Raw genomic sequence first — 18,624 nt, forward strand, 5'->3', positions numbered from 1 at the left:
TGTCCTTGTGGAGCTGCATGGTGCTAAATCTAATTCTTGGCCTCCTACCCCCCCATATGAACCTGGATATCCATCTATCCCACTCCATGAACTGTTTCGGTGGTATCATTACTGGCAGAGTTTGGAAGAGGTACAATAGCCTCGGTAATACATTCATCTTAATTATTTCTATCCTTGAACTAAGATCAAATTGTAGTGTTGACCATCTTTCTATATCCCGTCTGAGTTCTTGATTAATCTGAATGTAATTGGCAGTATATAACTTCCACGCTCCCTTCGTGATGTTCACTCCCAGATATCTAATTGTTTCTGAATTCCATTTAATTTTATATTTCTTTTTTAACTCTGGTGTAGGGGTATAGTTTATGGCCAAGATCTGTGTTTTGGTAACATTAAGTTTATATCCTGAGTAATACCCATACTCCTCCAACAGGTTCATCAATGCAGGGAAGGATTCACTTGGTCGCTCCAAGTAGGCTACCACATCATCCGCAAATAGCCCTATCTTATGTTCAGTACCATTCACCTTCACCCCTCTGATATCCTGGTTCTGCCTAATCGCCTGTGCCAATGGCTCTATGAATATTGCAAAGAGAGTTGGAGAGAGACAACACCCCTGTCTAGTAGATCTTCCCAGACCAAAAGAGTCTGTGAGACTACCATTCACCTTGATCCTAGCAGTCGGCTCTTGATATAATGTTTTAATACACTTGACAGATTCCTTATTGAGACCAAATCTTTCTAACACCTTATATAAGTAAATCCAGTTGACACTATCAAATGCTTTCTCCGCGTCTACACTAACTAAAATTACACTATTCTTTGTTCGTTGAGTCTCTTCTACAATGTGTATCATCCTCCTAATATTGTCCTGTGTCTGTCTTCCTGAAATAAAGCCGGTCTGGTCTTCGTCTATAATGTCAGTCATGAATGTCTCAAATCTTTTGGAAATAATTGATGTAAACATCTTGTAGTCCACGTTCAGTACTGATATTGGTCTATAACTACTACAGTGCTCTTTATCTTTGCCCTCTTTGGGTATGGTTGTGATAATGGCCTCCTTCCATGAAGGAGGGATTTTCCCTTCCTTAATTGTGTACCTAAATGAGGCCAACAACACCGGGGTCAACTCTTTTCTAAATATACGGTAGAACAGTGAAGGAAGCCCGTCACTTCCCGGACTGGTATTGTTCTTCAATCTAGAGATGGCCCTTTCCATCTCCTCCTCTGTGATGTCTGCCGTCAATAATGTATTCTGCTCTTCCCCTATTGACGGTAGATCCAACCTGTCTAGGAAGTTTTCCATATCTTGTTCGTCTGCCGCTGCTGGTTGTGTGTATAAGTTTTGATAATATTCTCTGAATACTCTCTCAATTTCGTCCGGTTCGGTAAGCAAATCATTAGTTTGTGGATCTCTAATTTTGTATATGGTATTCAATGCTTGTTGTTTTCTTATGCGTCTAGCCAATAATCTGCTTGCTTTGGAACCTCCCTCATAATAGCTTTGTTTAACAAATCTAGCTTTCTTTTCCACTTCTGTCAGTAGTATATTATCAATTTTATTCTTTGTTTCTTTCACTTGTCTAAGTATCTCTGGGTCACTTGTGGCATTATGTTTTCTCTCCAAGTCCTTTAAACATCCAATTAGTGTCTGGTAATTTACTAGTCTGGATTTCTTCAGCCGAGTTGTCTGAGCTATCAAGTTCCCCCTAATGACGGCCTTAAGCGCATCCCAAAGAATGTTTGGATCTACCTCCCCATTATCATTTTCCTCTATATACCTATTTATATCTTTTTTTATTCTTTCTACCAGGTCTTTATCATTCAGAATCCCCACATTCATCCTCCACACTGTAGTTCTCCTTCTTTTGTTTAAATGTATTGTCATGTAGACTGCGTTATGGTCTGATAAATCTGCTACCAGAAACGTATAGCTATACCTGTGTTTGAGGCTATTTCTAGAGGGGGATGGGGACAACAGTTGTTTGAGGCCACTACTCTACTATATATCCAGAGGGGGAGGGGGAGTGGGGGGAATGAGCTGTTGAGCAGAATAGGCTAGTGACCTGAATAAGTTGTATGTTGTAGTACTTTTATTTCTGCCTTTCAAGTTACCACAGTGACACCTTTCACCCTGGCTAAGAGGTCTGAAATAACCCAAGAGAAGGTGGAGGAAATCCACAGGGCAGTCACCAAATTTGTGGTGGAGGGGCTTCATCCGTTTGCCACAGTGGAATCGCCATTTTTCAGGTGAAAATGTGTAGCGGCTATGCTATCAAAATATAATTTCCTAGATGGATGTGTAGGCCACACCTCTGTACCATGAAGACATTCTGTGTACAAGACTAATATCGTATGTATTTTATATTTTTTTATAAAGGGAGATGATCACTGCCCTCAATCCTAGATACCGGCCACCATCCAGGGATGACCTCTCCAATAACTTGATACCTGCGTGGTATTCTGTTTCAAAACAGAATTTGGTAACACTTTATATTAAGGTACACCTATTCACCATTAATTAGTTGCTTATTAGCATGCAAATTAGTAACATATTGGCTCTTAATTAGTCATTATTAAGTACTTATTAATGCCTTATTCTGCATGGCCTTATTATGCAACCAGTAAGCCATTAACTAAGAGTTTTCCCTCAATAACCTCAGAATTATTGCTTATTAGCAGTAAGTAAGGAAGTTGTTGCATATGAATTATGATCTTAATATGATTTGCTTAGTATGGACTTTATAAGGTGGTAGTACCACAAGAATAGTTATTCTCCCTTAATAACACTTAATGAATATGGTCTGTTCTTACATCAAAAATACACAAAACTACAAGTGTTAATAGTGTCCAAATAACTCTAAATTAAGTCTTTGTTACTTAGAATATGTTCCCCATACTAAAGTGACATCTTGATCATTACTAATTCACTAGTAATTGAACACTTATTAACCAACACATGTTCCCTAATCTAAAGTTGCCTCCTTTTTACACTTAGTTAATATATTATTGCACATAACTACTGCAATGAACAAGCGATGGGTTACACCTTTGAAAAAAATGGATCTATCTATAGGTTCCCTCTCATTCAGTGGTAGAATAACAAAGACAGCACAAGTACAAATACCTAATTTATTAAACCACTGGTTCAGGTTTTCCCAAGGCTGACAACAAATACTGCCTGAAAATTCAAACACTGACAAGTATCAATGTTTATAAACATGTCATACAATATGGTATCAAATGTATAAGCAGGTCATACTGTATGATAATACAGGTACTCTATTGTTGAACATCTGTGTGATCCTTTAACCAAAATCTGCCTGCTTAAAAAAAACACAATATAAAATACTGCACAATATAAAGTACAAAAATACAATAAATTGCACAATCTAAAAAATATAAAACCTGCACAGCTCAACATGAACTTGCTCTTCATCAGCTAAACTACACTTGTCAAAGCTTAGAACAAATGTACTGAACTGTACAAACATTGCACTTTCACAGCCTAAACTTGCTCTATAATTACTACATCAGGTTGATTTATTTCCCCTGTGCACAAATATTTCACTTTTCCAATACAATATAACAGAATTTTAACTGAACAAAGAAGCTCACTTGCATTTTAATACTTTAACAAGGGAAGGAGTTGGCCTTTGGCCTTCATGTCCATGATAATAGTATTTTTCTCAGAGGTAACAGTACATTTAGTGTGTCGAAACTTTTGACTGGTAGTATAAATATCAACTTGATATCTGCATCTACATTTCAGACAGGTTTCATACTGGATATTTTTTCCTAATGTCATGCAAAAGCATTCCAAGTGTTCCGTTATTGTGATGTTTTCCACGCCAATAAGTCCACTCAATTACATCTAAGTGATCCCTCAACAGTTTTTGTGTGCGGTTCCCTCTTTGTCTCCAGATAGTTGACTTGCAAATACCCCAAAATCTCTCCAGGTTTTGTGTATGTGCACCTGTAACAGGGTCGACAAAAAAATCTTGATGGTTGACAGTCAGGTGATTGTACCCTTCATCCTGAAGACGGCGGTAAGACCTCCACCCATCTGAAATGACAGAGCTTCCACGACAAACATGCTTCTTTATTAGAGGCAAGAGATGCCTGACTGAACGGTGATGCACAATCTTAAGAATGGGTCTCCTCCTGTCATTCTTAATCCCTAGCATTCCGAACACCCAGGAACTCCTGTTGCTTGCCCGTCCTCTGTTGTACTGAAATTCACAAGAGCAAATATTTCAAAATGAGGACAATGGCACTCACAATACAATGATTCTGCAATAATGGTGGGAAATGGGAGAGAATAAATCATAAGTCAAAAATTCAAAAGTTCTCTCTAGCTTTGGAGTAGTGGTGCATGTTTACAAATATTGAACTGTTCTGGGGTGTAGGAATAATGTGGTTTCTTAAAACTGACATTCCCCTCTATTGCATCAATGAACTACAATGTATCTTATTTCATAATGCAGTAGTTACTTCTCGAGATACAGCAGATACACCTCCAAGCACCTCAGGCAAAAACAGGTTTTAAATGTATGTATTGTCTCTACTTTCAGTAGCTGAGTTTAGCTCAGACTTAACCAACATCAAATACATGTTTTTAGACACAAAATCATGTATTTGGCATCAAAGTAATACTCATAAGTGTTTAAGTAACTTTCATACCTTTCTTTTATGGCCAAATTTGCTTTCATCTATCATAACAATCTCTGCTCTTTGTCCAACAGTCTGCTTGCCTCTTCTTCTCATTCTTTTCATTCCTGATTTGCAAACTCTCCGCAGCTTGTCTGCAAGTTTACTCAGAGTTGCAGAACTCTGAGTAATTCCTTCCTGCAGCATGTCCACTTGTCTCAGTCGAAGGCCTTGGGCGAATCTGTAATAGATCAACCAGATACATATTTCAATGACACAATTTAGAAGTGGGGGGTTAAAACCAATTTCTTAGGTTGTCATAATTATAACCATAATTTCTCATTTGCAGTCCCATTTGCAGACACAGCAGATACTCATAGCCTGAATACAAGAGTGTATTTAACCGGAAACAACAAATCTCAAAAGCAAAGTAGGGTGAAGAACATTCCCTGTATGAGGGGAGGAATGGAATAAAATCCCAAAACAAATTAAATCTGCTGTATCTTTGAAGAGTTTTAAGAAACAACCGAAAAAATGGATACTGAGTAAATTAGCACAGTGAAGTGTCTGTTTAGAAAAGTTAAGTTCTTTTGAACTTGTGTGGGTTTTTTTCTCGCCAATGAATTAAGTTATTTTGAGACAATTTCCGGGAACCACCTAAAACCTAAAAATCCACAAGACCTTTGTACTACATTGGACTCTTCGCAACCCAGTACTTATACAATTACACATACTTGATAAATTCGACCAATGTTCAGAATTCTTCCCATATAATGTATAAACTCATGTCTCGTAAGCATTGGCTCTTATAGGACCCATCCCAACCAACAGTATAGTGAGAACATTCAAAGAAAACATTATGGTCCGAGTTAAGAGTTTGTCTTTGATGGCTTTTGTTATTATACAATGTAAAACCACGCACCTGTAGATGTAATGCATCCACGTATGCAGTCGAATGTGAGATTTCTCAAACATTGAGCCACTTCGGATGGACCTCGACACCGTTTTCCCTTTGTGACAGGAATCTCGGCATGTCCTGATGATTAAATCCAAAGGTTAATGTAACAAAATAAAAACCTATGATACTGTGCTGATTTCACTTAATAAAAATGTAACATAAATGAAGATGGAGACATAGATGTTTATGTATAAGTGTTGAAACAGCTAAGATTGGGATTGAACAAGGTAGTAGTCCTTGTGATTCCCTCCCCCCATGCAATCTCAAAGCACAACAGAACAGTCCCATTTCTAGGCCTACTTGACAAGTAATATCTACAACTGTTACACCTTAAATTGGGTTAGACATTTGAGTAAATTTAGCTGTGTCTACTCTACTCTACTTGTCACAACTTGTGCTTCCGTGCCACGCAGCATGAAAAGGGTGATATCAATCAATTAATCCCTGTGCATGTACAAGTTTAAGGTCAAGCTGATTGGTGGCATGTATTGTTAAATAGGTGAACAATATGACCAGGAATGTGATCTAAAATTGGTAAAAAGGCATTTTTCATTTCAGATTTTGTACACATATAGAACTTTGTGGAAACATTAACACCCCTATCTCTACCAAATAAACAGTAGCTTACTTAAAAATTTAAATTTGCAGCTGTGTGTGTGATTTGTATTGTGACTGTCTAGATGTGACTTAGCATATTTTGTGTGTACACCACTCATAACTTCTGTATTAAAAAAATTGTCGTAAAATATAGGATTTGCCACTGAATTCTAGCAGATATAATTGGATGGCTGCATGCTGCACACTCCCCTATGCTTACACACAAAGAAAGAATTAATAAATAAGGCACATGTCTAGTTGTTCTACTCACCATGCTGCCTCCTTTTTGCCGTAGGACCGTTTCAACTTCATAACATGAGAGCAAGAGGGGCATTTCATCCATTTTCGAAGTAGGCCTTCTTTCATTAACCATCTGGTGAACTTGTAGTTTTCCTTGGGGCACCGTCTAAAATGTATTCGACTCAAAAACTCGTAACCCAACAACATATTTGTTAAACCTATACCTATGGAATAATATTAGATTCAAAGCTCATAATATTGCCCCGCGCACCCGTCTTCTTTGATGTCTAAATGTGTAAACAGTCTCGCAGTCCTGCATCAAAGAATGGCGCGAAGTGCCATTACAGTAATTGACATAACAATCTACCAATCCGTAGCCGTGTTCCTCCGATATGTTGCTCTCATCCAATCATTGACTGTTACTATGCTGTCATGTGACATCCTCATCCAATCATCCAAAGGGAGCCACCAGTCACGTCAAAGATTCGGAGAAGGTGGGTATTTGCCGTTTCGTTCACAGTTTGGAGAGTGAAGAGGGAAATTCGTGTAACAAAAATGGTAAGTTAAGCGCTAGCCTGTTAATTGAAACTCCCCCTGAGTTTTGTAAGCACATCATAACGCCCGTCCTCGGGCCGTTTACATAGTTAAAGAGTAGTAAACCCTCCTATTTATCTGCAGTGTGTAGGCTAATTAGCTAATGTAACGTTAAGCTAGCTGAGTGCGTGAGTGTGCACGTGAGCTGGGTGAATAGTAGGAAAGAAACTAACATTAACATAAAATGTGAATGTAGGTGCATATGTAATGCTTTAGTATGAACCATATTTTGTAATGAAAAATAAATTATGCACTATGCAGTCATTCGAACAAGAAGAGCTTTTGAATCTTGTGTAGATTATTTAAGTTACATTTTGCCGGTTATAGTGACATGAATTTATTTATATTTTTACAGCCTAAGGCCAAGAAGAAAATGTCCCTAAAAGTCCCTAAAAATGACTCGATGACAGAGGTGACCAAAAATGATTTGGATGGTAAATTTTTCTTTGTCAACTTTCAAGTAACTTTAATACCTAAATAATTAGCTTGTCCAAATGTGTTTAAACATTGAAAGTCCTCTATTCATATGTTGATTTTGTTGTACCTATGCCATACTGTAGGTCCTGAAGTTGAAGGAAGCTCTGCTCCAAGTCGCAGCAGCATAAGCAGCATTGGATCAGGTAATGATTTCTCATTTTCTAGCAGTGTATCTTAGCAGAGTTTCATTTTTTCCTAGGGATTTTTCCTGCCTGAGATTAAAGTTGTTGGCAGATTTTGTCAGTATACATGTGCTTCCAAATCAAGTTGAGGCAGCCGCACACACCATATCTGGTCCACTACCTTTGTTACATGCATGTCATTCTCTCTTTCTCTCTCACTCACTCACTCACTCAATACTGTCAAATCATAATATTTTTTGTATCCTGCTCTCATTTTTGTTTTTAAGGATCAATCTCCAAAGTGGAGTTCCTAGAAGCAAGGATCCAATGGCAAGAAAAAATAATAAAGGATCTTGAGCAAGAGCGCAATTTCTTGCGTGAGCAAATCATGGGAAAGAAGAAATCATGTGAGTGATTTGGGAGCAACTTGTATCTGCAAAATGTAATGTAATTGTAATGAAAGGTGTGATATGTCTTCATAACAATCTGATCTTTGTCTCATCTATCCTCCTATTTGATCAAAGCTCAACCAAAAGTATTTACTTTGGAGGACGACGACGAGGATGACGATGGTAACATGGATGAAGATGACGTCATTCCCCCATCTTCTCCAAACATCAGTGAGTCCTCGGACAGTGATGTTGTCATCCAAAGACGGAAGAAACGTTGGACACAGCCACCTGCATCTGCAACTGTGGCTGTGCTTGGAAAAGCTCATGTGAGAGGTAAGAATGGCATAACTTGAACCACCTGCCCTGTTAGCAACAAGTGGTCATGAAAAGTAATTATTAATAAAAGCATTGGAAGAGCTGTTAAAAATATATGTTCTGAAGTAATTATGAGGCAAAAATACAGATCTTCAGTTCTAGAGTCTGAATATACTAGGAATTTGATGATAAATAAAAATTAAATGTCTAAAGTAAAAAATGTGGCTTTCATCAAGAATAAAGCTCCATTTTATTTTGCAGCATTCACACTAATTATTATTCAACATCAAATGTATTGCTAGAAAGATTTGTCTCTCAGAAGTAAACATAATTCTGAACCGTAAGACTTACCAACTAAACAGATCTTAGAGTATCATTTTTGTATTGAATTCTGAACCACATATTGTGCATGTAATCATATCAGTAGATGAGCAGATTGTCCCATTCCTAGAATATGCTTCATACTTTTATCAAAAGAGAAGTGACCGGTTTGAGCAATTTCAGCTGACCTTAAGCCGTTGTTTGTGCTCATTTCTCGTGTTCTTTTGTTTTTGTTTTATATATTTTTCAGCAAAAGGACCAGCTGAGGTTATCAGCAGATATAAAAAAGTCTTGAAAAGCTTAAGCAAAGTCCGCACCATGACTGAAGCCTTCAGAATCAATGGCGTGGACCGGGGAACCATCAAGATGACTGCTGCAATTGCAGAGCTCAGCATTGTGGATCCTGAAACCTTCAAGACCCTGAAGTATGATCCTGCAACTGAGACCCTGCAGTCCTTTGCTAAGAGGTGTGCAACCCACATTACCCCTGAGAAGAAGAGCATTATAGAGGACATGAAGGCCAAAGGCCAACTCCTCCCCTTGTTGATGAAATATTAAAGACTTAAGTGATCTGCTTTGTTCAGTTAAAGATCGGTTGTATTGTATTGGAAACGTGAAATATTAACCTGTGCAGATTTAGTTATATCCTTGTTAGTGCACAGGGGAAATAAATCACCTGATGCAGTAATTATAGAGCAAGTTTAGGCTGTGAAAGTGCAATGTTTGTACAGTTCAGTACATTTGTTCTAAGCTTTGACAAGTGTAGTTTAGCTGATGAAGAGCAAGTTCATGTTGAGCTGTGCAGGTTTTATATTTTTTAGATTGTGCAATTTATTGTATTTTTGTACTTAATATTGTGCAGTATTTTATATTGTGTTTTTTTTAAGCAGGCAGATTTTGGTTAAAGGATCACACAGATGTTCAACAATAGAGTACCTGTATTATCATACAGTATGACCTGCTTATACATTTGATACCATATTGTATGACATGTTTATAAACATTGATACTTGTCAGTGTTTGAATTTTCAGGCAGTATTTGTTGTCAGCCTTGGGAAAACCTGAACCAGTGGTTTAATAAATTAGGTATTTGTACTTGTGCTGTCTTTGTTATTCTACCACTGAATGAGAGGGAACCTATAGATAGATCCATTTTTTTCAAAGGTGTAACCCATCGCTTGTTCATTGCAGTAGTTATGTGCTATAATATATTAACTAAGTGTAAAAAGGAGGCAACTTTAGATTAGGGAACATGTGTTGGTTAATAAGTGTTCAATTACTAGTGAATTAGTAATGATCAAGATGTCACTTTAGTATGGGGAACATATTCTAAGTAACAAAGACTTAATTTAGAGTTATTTGGACACTTAACAGTTTTGTGTATTTTTGATGTAAGAACAGACCATATTCATTAAGTGTTATTAAGGGAGAATAACTATTCTTGTGGTACTACCACCTTATAAAGTCCATACTAAGCAAAGCATATTAAGATCATAATTCATATGCAACAACTTCCTTACTTACTGCTAATAAGCAATAATTCTGAGGTTATTGAGGGAAAACTCTTAGTTAATGGCTTACTGGTTGTATAATAAGGCCATGCAGAATAAGGCATTAATAAGTACTTAATAATGACTAATTAAGAGCCAATATGTTACTAATTTGCATGCTAATAAGCAACTAATTAATGGTGAATAGGTGTACCTTAATATAAAGTGTTACCCAGAATTTCATCCAGCAGCTGGCGCAGGTCAACAAAATTGCAATAACTTGCGATGGATGGACCAGCGTTGCCCAGGACCACTATCTAACACTAACTGCCCATTACATTTACGAGGGCAGCATACAGCAGAAAGTGCTAAGCACTGAAGCAGTGTACGAGTCCCAGACAGGGCCAGTGGTGGCAGAAGAAATCCACAGTATTCTTGAGGAGTTCAAGTTGACTGGAAAAGTCATAGCTGCCACAGTAGACAATGCAAGCAACATGGACGTTGCCCTGAAGAACCTGCATTTTTTGAAAGTTGGGTGCTTTGCCCACACACTCAACCTGGCGGCACAGAAGGTGTATGGCATTCCAGCTGTGACCAACTGTTGTGCAAAGATTCGCTCAGTGGTGGTGTGGCTGAAGCGCTCCACTATGAGCAAAACGGTTCTAAGAGAGAAGCAGCGACTCCTCAGTAAATACCATATAAATCTTGAAAAGTAATACTTTTAAATGTAAGCAATTGTTTATTGTAATTCTAATGTCTGTACTTTAGATTTGCCAGAGCATAATGTTATCCTGGACGTGAAGACTCGCTGGAATTCTCTATACCTCATGGTGGAGCGCTTTGTAAAGCAATTCCCTGCAATCCAGGCAGCCTGCCTCGATCAGAGGCTAAGGAAGCCAAGGGAGAGAGACAGGTGAGTTGATGGACAAGAGGGTAATTTGTAATAATGTCAATTTACCTTTTGTTCTTAACATTATTGTTTATTTTCCACAGACTACAAAGGCTCACCGAGACAGATTTTGAGAAGGCAGAGGAATTCATGAAAGCCATGAAAGTGTTGTACACCTCAACCCTCTGCGTGTCAAGCGACAAGACCCCCACATGCAGCCAAATCATCCCGATCCTCACGAAGCTGGAGGCACACTATTCGACCTCCGATGATGACAATCCATTTATGGCTGCTATAAAAGAGAAGGTCTGGCAAGATCTTGAAAAAAGATACCAGGTACTATCCATCTACAGCCAATATCCATGTTCACAAAGAAAGAAGGCAAACTACACCATTTACACTATTAGACACTAAACCATGTTTTCTTTACAGGCTCAAGACATTCAGAACTTCCTTAGAGAGGTCACCTTGATGGACCCTCGCTTTAAAGGCAGGCTGTAAGTTGGTGTTGCGGAAGCTTGGGACAGGCTTGAGAAAGCAGGGATTGACAATGCCATGGCAGTTCAGGTACTATACTGCATGTTTGTCAGGGACAGTGTACTAAATTCCTCATCTTTTTTCATGTGCATTATGTCCATGCCTAAGCTACAGTTTCTGTAATTAAGTATTGCTGTTGTATGGACAATCTGTTTGTGTCTACAGCTTCCAAAAGAGGACCCTCTTCAGAGTGAGGTAGAAGGTGAGGGTAATGAGGTGGAGGAGGACCAAGCAGGCAGAAATGTAAGTTCAACCACATACTATCTATCTAGTCTACAATGAATAGTTGTTTTTTGTGCTAAACTAAACCTGTTTGTATTTTCCAGCCAAGAAGAGCTCACAAGATGTCAGCCTTGGAGCAGTTGTTTGAGGATGAAGACCGAGAACTTCTCCATGCAACTCTGACCACAAGCAGTGCCCTCTCCATTAGAGAAGAAGTCCAGAAAGAGCTACAGATCTACAAAGGCCTGCCAGCGATCCCATCTGGACAAGACCCTGTGGCCTGGTGGGGGGGTAAGAGGGATACCCTCCCTAATTTGTCTCTCCTGTCAGAGAATTACTTGTGTGTGCAGGCCTCATCAACCCCCTCTGAGAGGGTTTTCTCGTGTGCTGGGCATGCAATAAGTAAGGAAAGATGTCGAATATTACCAGAGAAGGCCAATATGGTGATATTCCTGCAGAAGAATTGTTAGAGAAAGAAATGTTAAGAAATAAGAAATTGTTTTTAAGAAATATACTGTAAAGTGTCCTCACCAGTCACAAAAGCTACTTTAATTGTGCAATATCTTGTTCTATACTTGTGTTATGTATCTATTTTAATATTTAAGGTGTTGCACTGTTCGTGTTCAGTTCAGGTCATTAGGAGGAGAAAATGGAGATTAGATTACCCTGGTAGTATCTCTATTAATCTCCAGTATTTATATTGTTTGATACAATATTGTTTTATTTGATGTAAATGTGAATCTTTATTTTATATTGCTTTATTTATTATTACCAAATGTTACTTGTATTTATATTGTTTAAAGATTTAAAGTAATATTGTGTTTAATTTGGCCCTGGAAATAAAAGGGTATTTTTTTTGACAAAGTGTGTGCAGTTTTGTTTTTGTAAGTATCGGTTCGAGAACCGTTTTAGCACCGGAATCGTTTAAAAAGTATCGAATAGGCACCGGAATCGGATGAAACCCAAACGATACCCATCCCTAATAAGGACCAGCAAAGCGAGCTGACAGAGCTGAACCAGGGATGGGTAACAAAACCAAAACTTGATCTCCTGGCTCAAAAGAGCGAACGACAGCTTTCTGGTCATAACGCTTCATTGTCTTCTGGGTTGAGGCAAGAGCTTTCTTAGCAAGGGAGCCAGCTTGTTGTAAGCGCTCTCGAAACTGGCGAACGTAGTCCAGCACTTTTACTTTGGGAGGAAGAACCTCAGCCAAAAACTGCTCCTTGAGCACCTTCAGGGGACCTCTCACAGTATGCCCAAAAATCAACTCTGCAGGGCTGAAACCAAGTGACTCCTGTAGGGCAAACAAGGCAAACGGGACCCCCTCATCCCAACATTTGCCTGTTTCTAAACAATACTTCCTTAGGACTGACTTAAAGGTCTGGTGCCAGCGCTCAAGGGCGCCTTGTGACTCTGGGTGGTAAGCACTTGAGACCTTGTGGGTTATAGCCAGTGACTGCAACACTTGCTTAAATATTCGAGAAAGAAAATTTGTGCCTTGGTCCGTCTGCAAACTTTTGGGGAACCCAAAGGTAGAGAAGAACTTAGTCAGAGCTCTGATCACTGACTTTGAGGTTATCGTCCGCAAGGGAATCGCCTCAGGGAACCAAGTGGCCGCACACATGTTGGCGAGTACAAATTGGTTGCCAGTCTATGACTTGGGAAGTGGGCCCACGCAGTCTACAATCACTTGGGAAAATGGTTCATCCATGACAGAGAGGGGCAGGAGGAATGACCTGGTTCAGTTTCCAAGTAACCTGGCAGGTGTGACAAGTTTGGCAATACTGTGCCACAGAGGTCTTTAGTCTAGGCCAGAAGAAGTGTTTCAGAATCCTATCATAGGTTTTTCTGATACCTAGGTGACCAGACCAAGGGTTCTCATGGGCTAAAGCCAGCACCTGGTTGCGGTAAGCTGCTGGAACCACTACCTGGTTAACCACACCCCAATCCATTCCATCAGCAGCAGGACAAGACCACTTTCGCATTAACAAGCCATTATCTAAAAAGAAAACCACAGACTTTGTCTTAGAAGCTTCAGTATTGGCAACTAGATCAAAGTATGGTTCCAGTGACGGGTCACCTCTTTGGGTGCTAATAAGCTGCTCACGGGTAATGGGCAACTTAATCGGGTCCAGATCAACTAGTGTTTCGTTATTCTTTACCTCCACTTTCAGGCCAAGAGGGCCTTTAGAGACCTCAGCCTCATCAGAGGCAAGCAAGGAACCTAGGACAGACTCTGAGAGATCTACTGCTTCACCCCACTTTCTTGTCTGGGCTCGAGTAAGCACACATGCAGGGAACACAATGTGGACTGAATGAGGCATCTCCGGCGTTGTTGAATATTCGGGCTGATTCAGCAAGTACCGGTCGTACCTTACCACCTGCTACATAATTTCCCATGATAAATACTATGCCTGGCACAGGTAACGCAGGGCGGACAGCTACCTAAAAACAAACTGAAACTAGATCAGTCTGGACGTGCACCCGGTGCAATGGAACAGTGAGAAACCCCATTTCAATACCTTGCACCAACACATTAGATCCACATGAAGTAGCCTTAGATAATTGTAATGCATCGGTCAGCAGAAACGACTGGGATGCACCAGTATCCCTCAACATCCGAACAGACTTCTGGTCATTCGGCTGACCAGTGAGCGAAACCAAACCATTAAAAATGAATGGCTCATAACCAGTTTTAACTGCAGGACCAGGACGTCCCACAGACTGGGATGTCTGCGGAACAGACCTGATAAAAGTGGTTGGCTTTGGTGGGCTCTGACTTGAATGCTTTCTCTTCAGAGCATAGCAATCAGCCATCACATGACCTCCCTTATGGCAGTAGTAGCACTCCCGCTGTTCCTTGTGATGTGTGGGAGACATCTTCCTAGTCTGATACTGGGTTACAGAGGAAGAGTCAGCAGGCAGTGAACCAGTTTGTTTTTCACTACGGGGGGACATAAATGCAGTTTTATGGGTAAGGGTGTACTCTTCCGCAAAAACAGCAGCCTTGGTCATTGACACAATCTTCCAGAGGTGGGGGTAAGTCATTCATGTGCAAGTCACAAGCAAGTCTCAAGTCATAACCTTCAAGTCTCAAGCAAGTCCCAAGTCACTGTGGTGAGAATCAAGCAAGTCACAATTCAAGTCATTGCTCAGGTCAAGCAAGTCACAAGCAAGTCATACAAAAATCTGATGATCTAACCCAGTTTCCACATTTAAAAATCGGTAAAGAGAGTGGTTCATAAGTTGAGTTTTATTTTAACATTAACAATAACAATGTCTTAACAATAACTATAACTCAAACTATTCAAAACATTCCAAAACCATTATGTGCATAGTTTGAAAATGTTTTTTATGATCATTACCTCCAACCTATGAACAGAATCAAATATAACCTCTAGGTAGCTGTATACGACAACAGTTCAAGTCAATCACTCAATCTCCCTACATGTTGTAGAATATTATTTGCAACACATGGCATCAGACATGAAAAAAAAGAATATTTCAAAAGTAATATCATACACATACTGTAGGAAGGGGAAATAGTAATACACAAGCCTGAAAGCTGGCAGCAATCTTGCTGCCTTGCAACATACATCGACTTACAATGCATTGCATTTGCAAAAAAAATAAATTGACAGTACTTTGTAACTGAGGTCTGAATGATGCGGTCACATTATCACCCCACCATGGCTGAACACACGTTCAAGAGGTGCACTTGATGCAGGGACTGCTATAACTCGTACCTCCACCTTGAACAAAAAGACACTTAAAACCACTGAGTTAGAAGTAGCCTACTGACATGAAAATTAAACAAGTTAATCATCTGTGGAACGGGCAGGGCTCGAAAAACTCCAGCCAATGATTTTCAGAAACACCGAGTGGCATTGGACAGTAAGTAAGTCAATCAAACGGTCGTACTGCACTCCCCCTCCCCCCGCGCGTGACCTCTTCGTGCACGTGCACGTGCACGTACTCAAAGCTCGTGCCAGAGCAAGCTTCTGTTTGTTGTTATCCTGCGGTAGCTACTGGAGCTAGTTTACTTGCTAATCCACATTTGGATTTAGTGCTAGAATACAACCCTAAACTCCAACCTAGCTAGCTACCCTGGCCCACTCTCACGCATCTGTGATTGCGCGTCCATGTACTTGGAATGGGTGGAGTCAGAGTCAGCGTTGAAGGAGAGGGGGTAGGACCATTTGAGTTGCGTCTTTTCAAAATCTGCTGGCGTATCGCAAATCACATATCCAACCTATAATCTAACTTTAGAAAAGTCATTTCGAGTCATCTGTCTCAAGTCTAAGTCAAGTCTCAAGTCATGAAGACCAAGTCAAAGTCAAGTCTTTTATCAGTGTTCGTCAAGCAAGTCTCAAGTCCTCAAATTTGCGACTCGAGTCTGACTCGAGTCAAGTCATGTGACTCGAGTCCCCCATGTCTGCAATCTTCTGTTCATTTAGTCAGTCAAAGTCAAAGTGTGTTTATTATTGCATGTACCAAATTGCTTCAGCACAGCAAAATTCTTACGACTTGGCAAGCATCATTCATCTACGCAGTAGACGTCATACATATAACAAAAATAACATGAAACTCTATAGCACTATGACATAACAATATAACATATAACATTAACATTCAACAATTAGAGCACAGTAGAAGGGCTAGCAGCAATTTAAGTGTGAATAGAGAATAAGTTAAAAAGAAATGTTAAGGATAAGTTAAAAGTTTTTAAAATTGTGCAAATATATATCTATGAAGTGAAATGTATGAGTGGTTTAAATACACAACACGCTCAGGAACACACTTCTTAAACTCCTCAAGAAGGACTAACTCAGAAGAGTATCATAAGCTGTAGCCTTGCTAGCAGAACACCACTTGTCAAATAGAGTGCTCTTCTCATTCGCAAACTCAACATAGGTCTGGGATGAGACCTTCCTGTGGTTCCTAAATTTCTGTCTATAGGCTTCTGGCACCGACTCATAAGCCTGCATAACAGCAGTTTTCACCAAATCATAATCTAGACCATGGATGGGCAACTTTCATGATAAAGAGGGACACATTTTTCATCATAACCATCAGAGGGCACACTTCAACCAAACTTGAGCTGAGAGAAGCTACACTTTTGAATTTGGTAGATACGATTCCTGTATTCTGGTGCATTTTGGGGATGGCCACTACCTAAAAAATCTTAATGACTGATATCGTTTCTAAGCAAACTAGACGCATGGGTTTGCCTTTGAATTCTATGAATTCTTCGGATCTTTTTTGACGGAGTTTTCTGTAACTCGATTTATTATTATTATTATTATTTTTTTTTTTTTTTTACTTTTTTAAAAAAAGATAGCTCCTCTAGAGAAAGAGAAGCTATCACATCTTGTGCTTTGCCAGTAAACTTGCATTATAACAATAAGGTCCAAATGTCCTTGGGCCATTGAAGCGCAGCAGCAAGACGCTTAAATGTAGTGAAATAGGCATCAACTCCTGACATCATAGTCACTAGGTAGCGGGTGTGTGTGCGTACCCGGAGAAGATATTCGAGTGGCGCGCACTTCAGCACTCTGCAGCTCCATCTGCCTCAGCTTCACCATCTCCGCCTCAATCTCAAGCTTTCGCAGAGCTAACTCGTGTGCCAACCTCTCAGTCCTCTCCTGTGCTTCAAACAATCAAGCCTTCTCCTGTGCTTCAAATAATTGAGCCTTCTCCTGTGCTTCCAATTGACGACGGGCTAGCCGGACCTTCAATCTGGCGTCACCCAACAACCCAGAGGAGCTTGGGGTGAAAGCCTCAAACCTTGGCAGGGTAGCCGGGGCCTTTGCCTTCCCCTCGTAAATACCGGCAACTACTGGGGACTTGGGTTCATCCCCAAGGGAATGAACAGGTGACTCAGGTCGAAAGACCTTGATTGTTATCAGCCTCTCCCACACCGCTGCCTTGATCTCTTTTTTTGTGCGAGACCTCGACACAACCACACCAAAATGCTCTGCAATTTCCAACAAATCTGCCTTCCTGCAGAGGTCAAAAACAATAATGGAAGGTTCCTTGATGAACTCTTCTAGCTCAAAGGTAGCCATTACGCTCTAGCTAGCAGCTAACCTATTCTGTTTACAGACACGATATTGTCCCACACTCCAATTGTTCTTCAAATCCCGGACGAGCCCCCAAAATATGTTAAAACTCCCAATGTCTAGGGGTAGCAGGGGAGGTAACGGATGTTAAAATTAACCGGGTTATGGGTGTAGATGAAGAAACAATTGGTGAGTGAAACAATAAAGGAATGACAACAGCAACGGATAAGGTTGAACATAGGTTTAATGGGGCTGATTACAAAAACACAACAGTAACATATGACACAACCAGCGGAACTTGGGACTTGAGTGTTGCCAAAGAAAAGAACCCAACAATGCAAGCTAAGCTAACAGCTAATACAGCGGACCACACGCCCGCTAACCTAACTAAACTAAGCCAAAAGTACAGTGGGTAGCAACACTCCTAGCCTAGTGTTACTAACAAAGAAGAGCACTACGTGTAAATGTATAGAGGCCTCTGTCTTACCTGTCCCAAGGCCGCAAGGTAACCACAAAGACAAAAAAACATGGGGAAGCTAACAAAGGGGCTCACAATTGGTGCAAGCAGGGGGAGAAAGGAAAACTAGGGGACAATATATGTATATCTCTTAGATATGTATATAATCTAAATGTTCTAACCATGCCACAGCAAAACCAGTCCACGAACCACGAACGAGACAAAAAGGAGAGAGGATAAGGGACAAGTTAAACCGGCTTTTATGTGTGTGGCATGCCTCCCCTGGCTGGAAACTGATGAG

At 40.0% G+C, this 18,624-nt stretch overlaps 1 protein-coding gene and 1 long non-coding RNA gene across 3 annotated transcripts; both read left to right on the forward strand.

Moving 5' to 3' along the window:
- The first annotated feature begins 6,272 nt into the window (after window positions 1-6,272).
- Window positions 6,273-10,018, forward strand: LOC132452838 (coiled-coil domain-containing protein 106-like). 2 transcript variants are annotated; one of them, XM_060045648.1, is made up of 6 exons: window positions 6,273-7,003; window positions 7,395-7,473; window positions 7,600-7,659; window positions 7,926-8,045; window positions 8,163-8,363; window positions 8,917-10,018. In XM_060045648.1, exons 1-6 carry the CDS (start codon window positions 7,001-7,003, stop codon window positions 9,222-9,224), a joined length of 771 nt encoding a protein of 256 aa, XP_059901631.1. In that variant the 5' UTR covers window positions 6,273-7,000; the 3' UTR covers window positions 9,225-10,018. The 2 variants fall into 2 exon arrangements, with proteins under 2 accessions (XP_059901631.1, XP_059901630.1); XM_060045647.1 differs by lacking the exon at window positions 6,273-7,003 and having other exon boundaries at window positions 7,225-7,473.
- Window positions 10,019-11,026: 1,008 nt separating this feature from the next.
- Window positions 11,027-12,780, forward strand: LOC132452679 (uncharacterized). The gene is made up of 3 exons (XR_009524465.1): window positions 11,027-11,612; window positions 11,748-11,825; window positions 11,909-12,780. It is a non-coding gene; the product is annotated as an uncharacterized LOC132452679 (long non-coding RNA).
- The last annotated feature ends 5,844 nt before the right edge of the window (window positions 12,781-18,624 follow it).

The sequence above is a fragment of the Gadus macrocephalus genome, chromosome 23, assembly GCF_031168955.1.
Source record: "Gadus macrocephalus chromosome 23, ASM3116895v1".
Classification (NCBI taxonomy): Eukaryota; Metazoa; Chordata; class Actinopteri; order Gadiformes; family Gadidae; genus Gadus; species Gadus macrocephalus.

Coding starts and splice junctions, on each gene's coding strand:
- LOC132452838 (XM_060045647.1), top strand. CDS start 7,371: ATGAATTTATTTATATTTTTACAGCCTAAGGCCAAGAAGAAAATGTCC. Junction 8,046..8,162: donor CATGGGAAAGAAGAAATCAT/GTGAGTGATTTG, acceptor ATTTGATCAAAG/CTCAACCAAAAGTATTTACT. Junction 8,364..8,916: donor TGGAAAAGCTCATGTGAGAG/GTAAGAATGGCA, acceptor TATATTTTTCAG/CAAAAGGACCAGCTGAGGTT.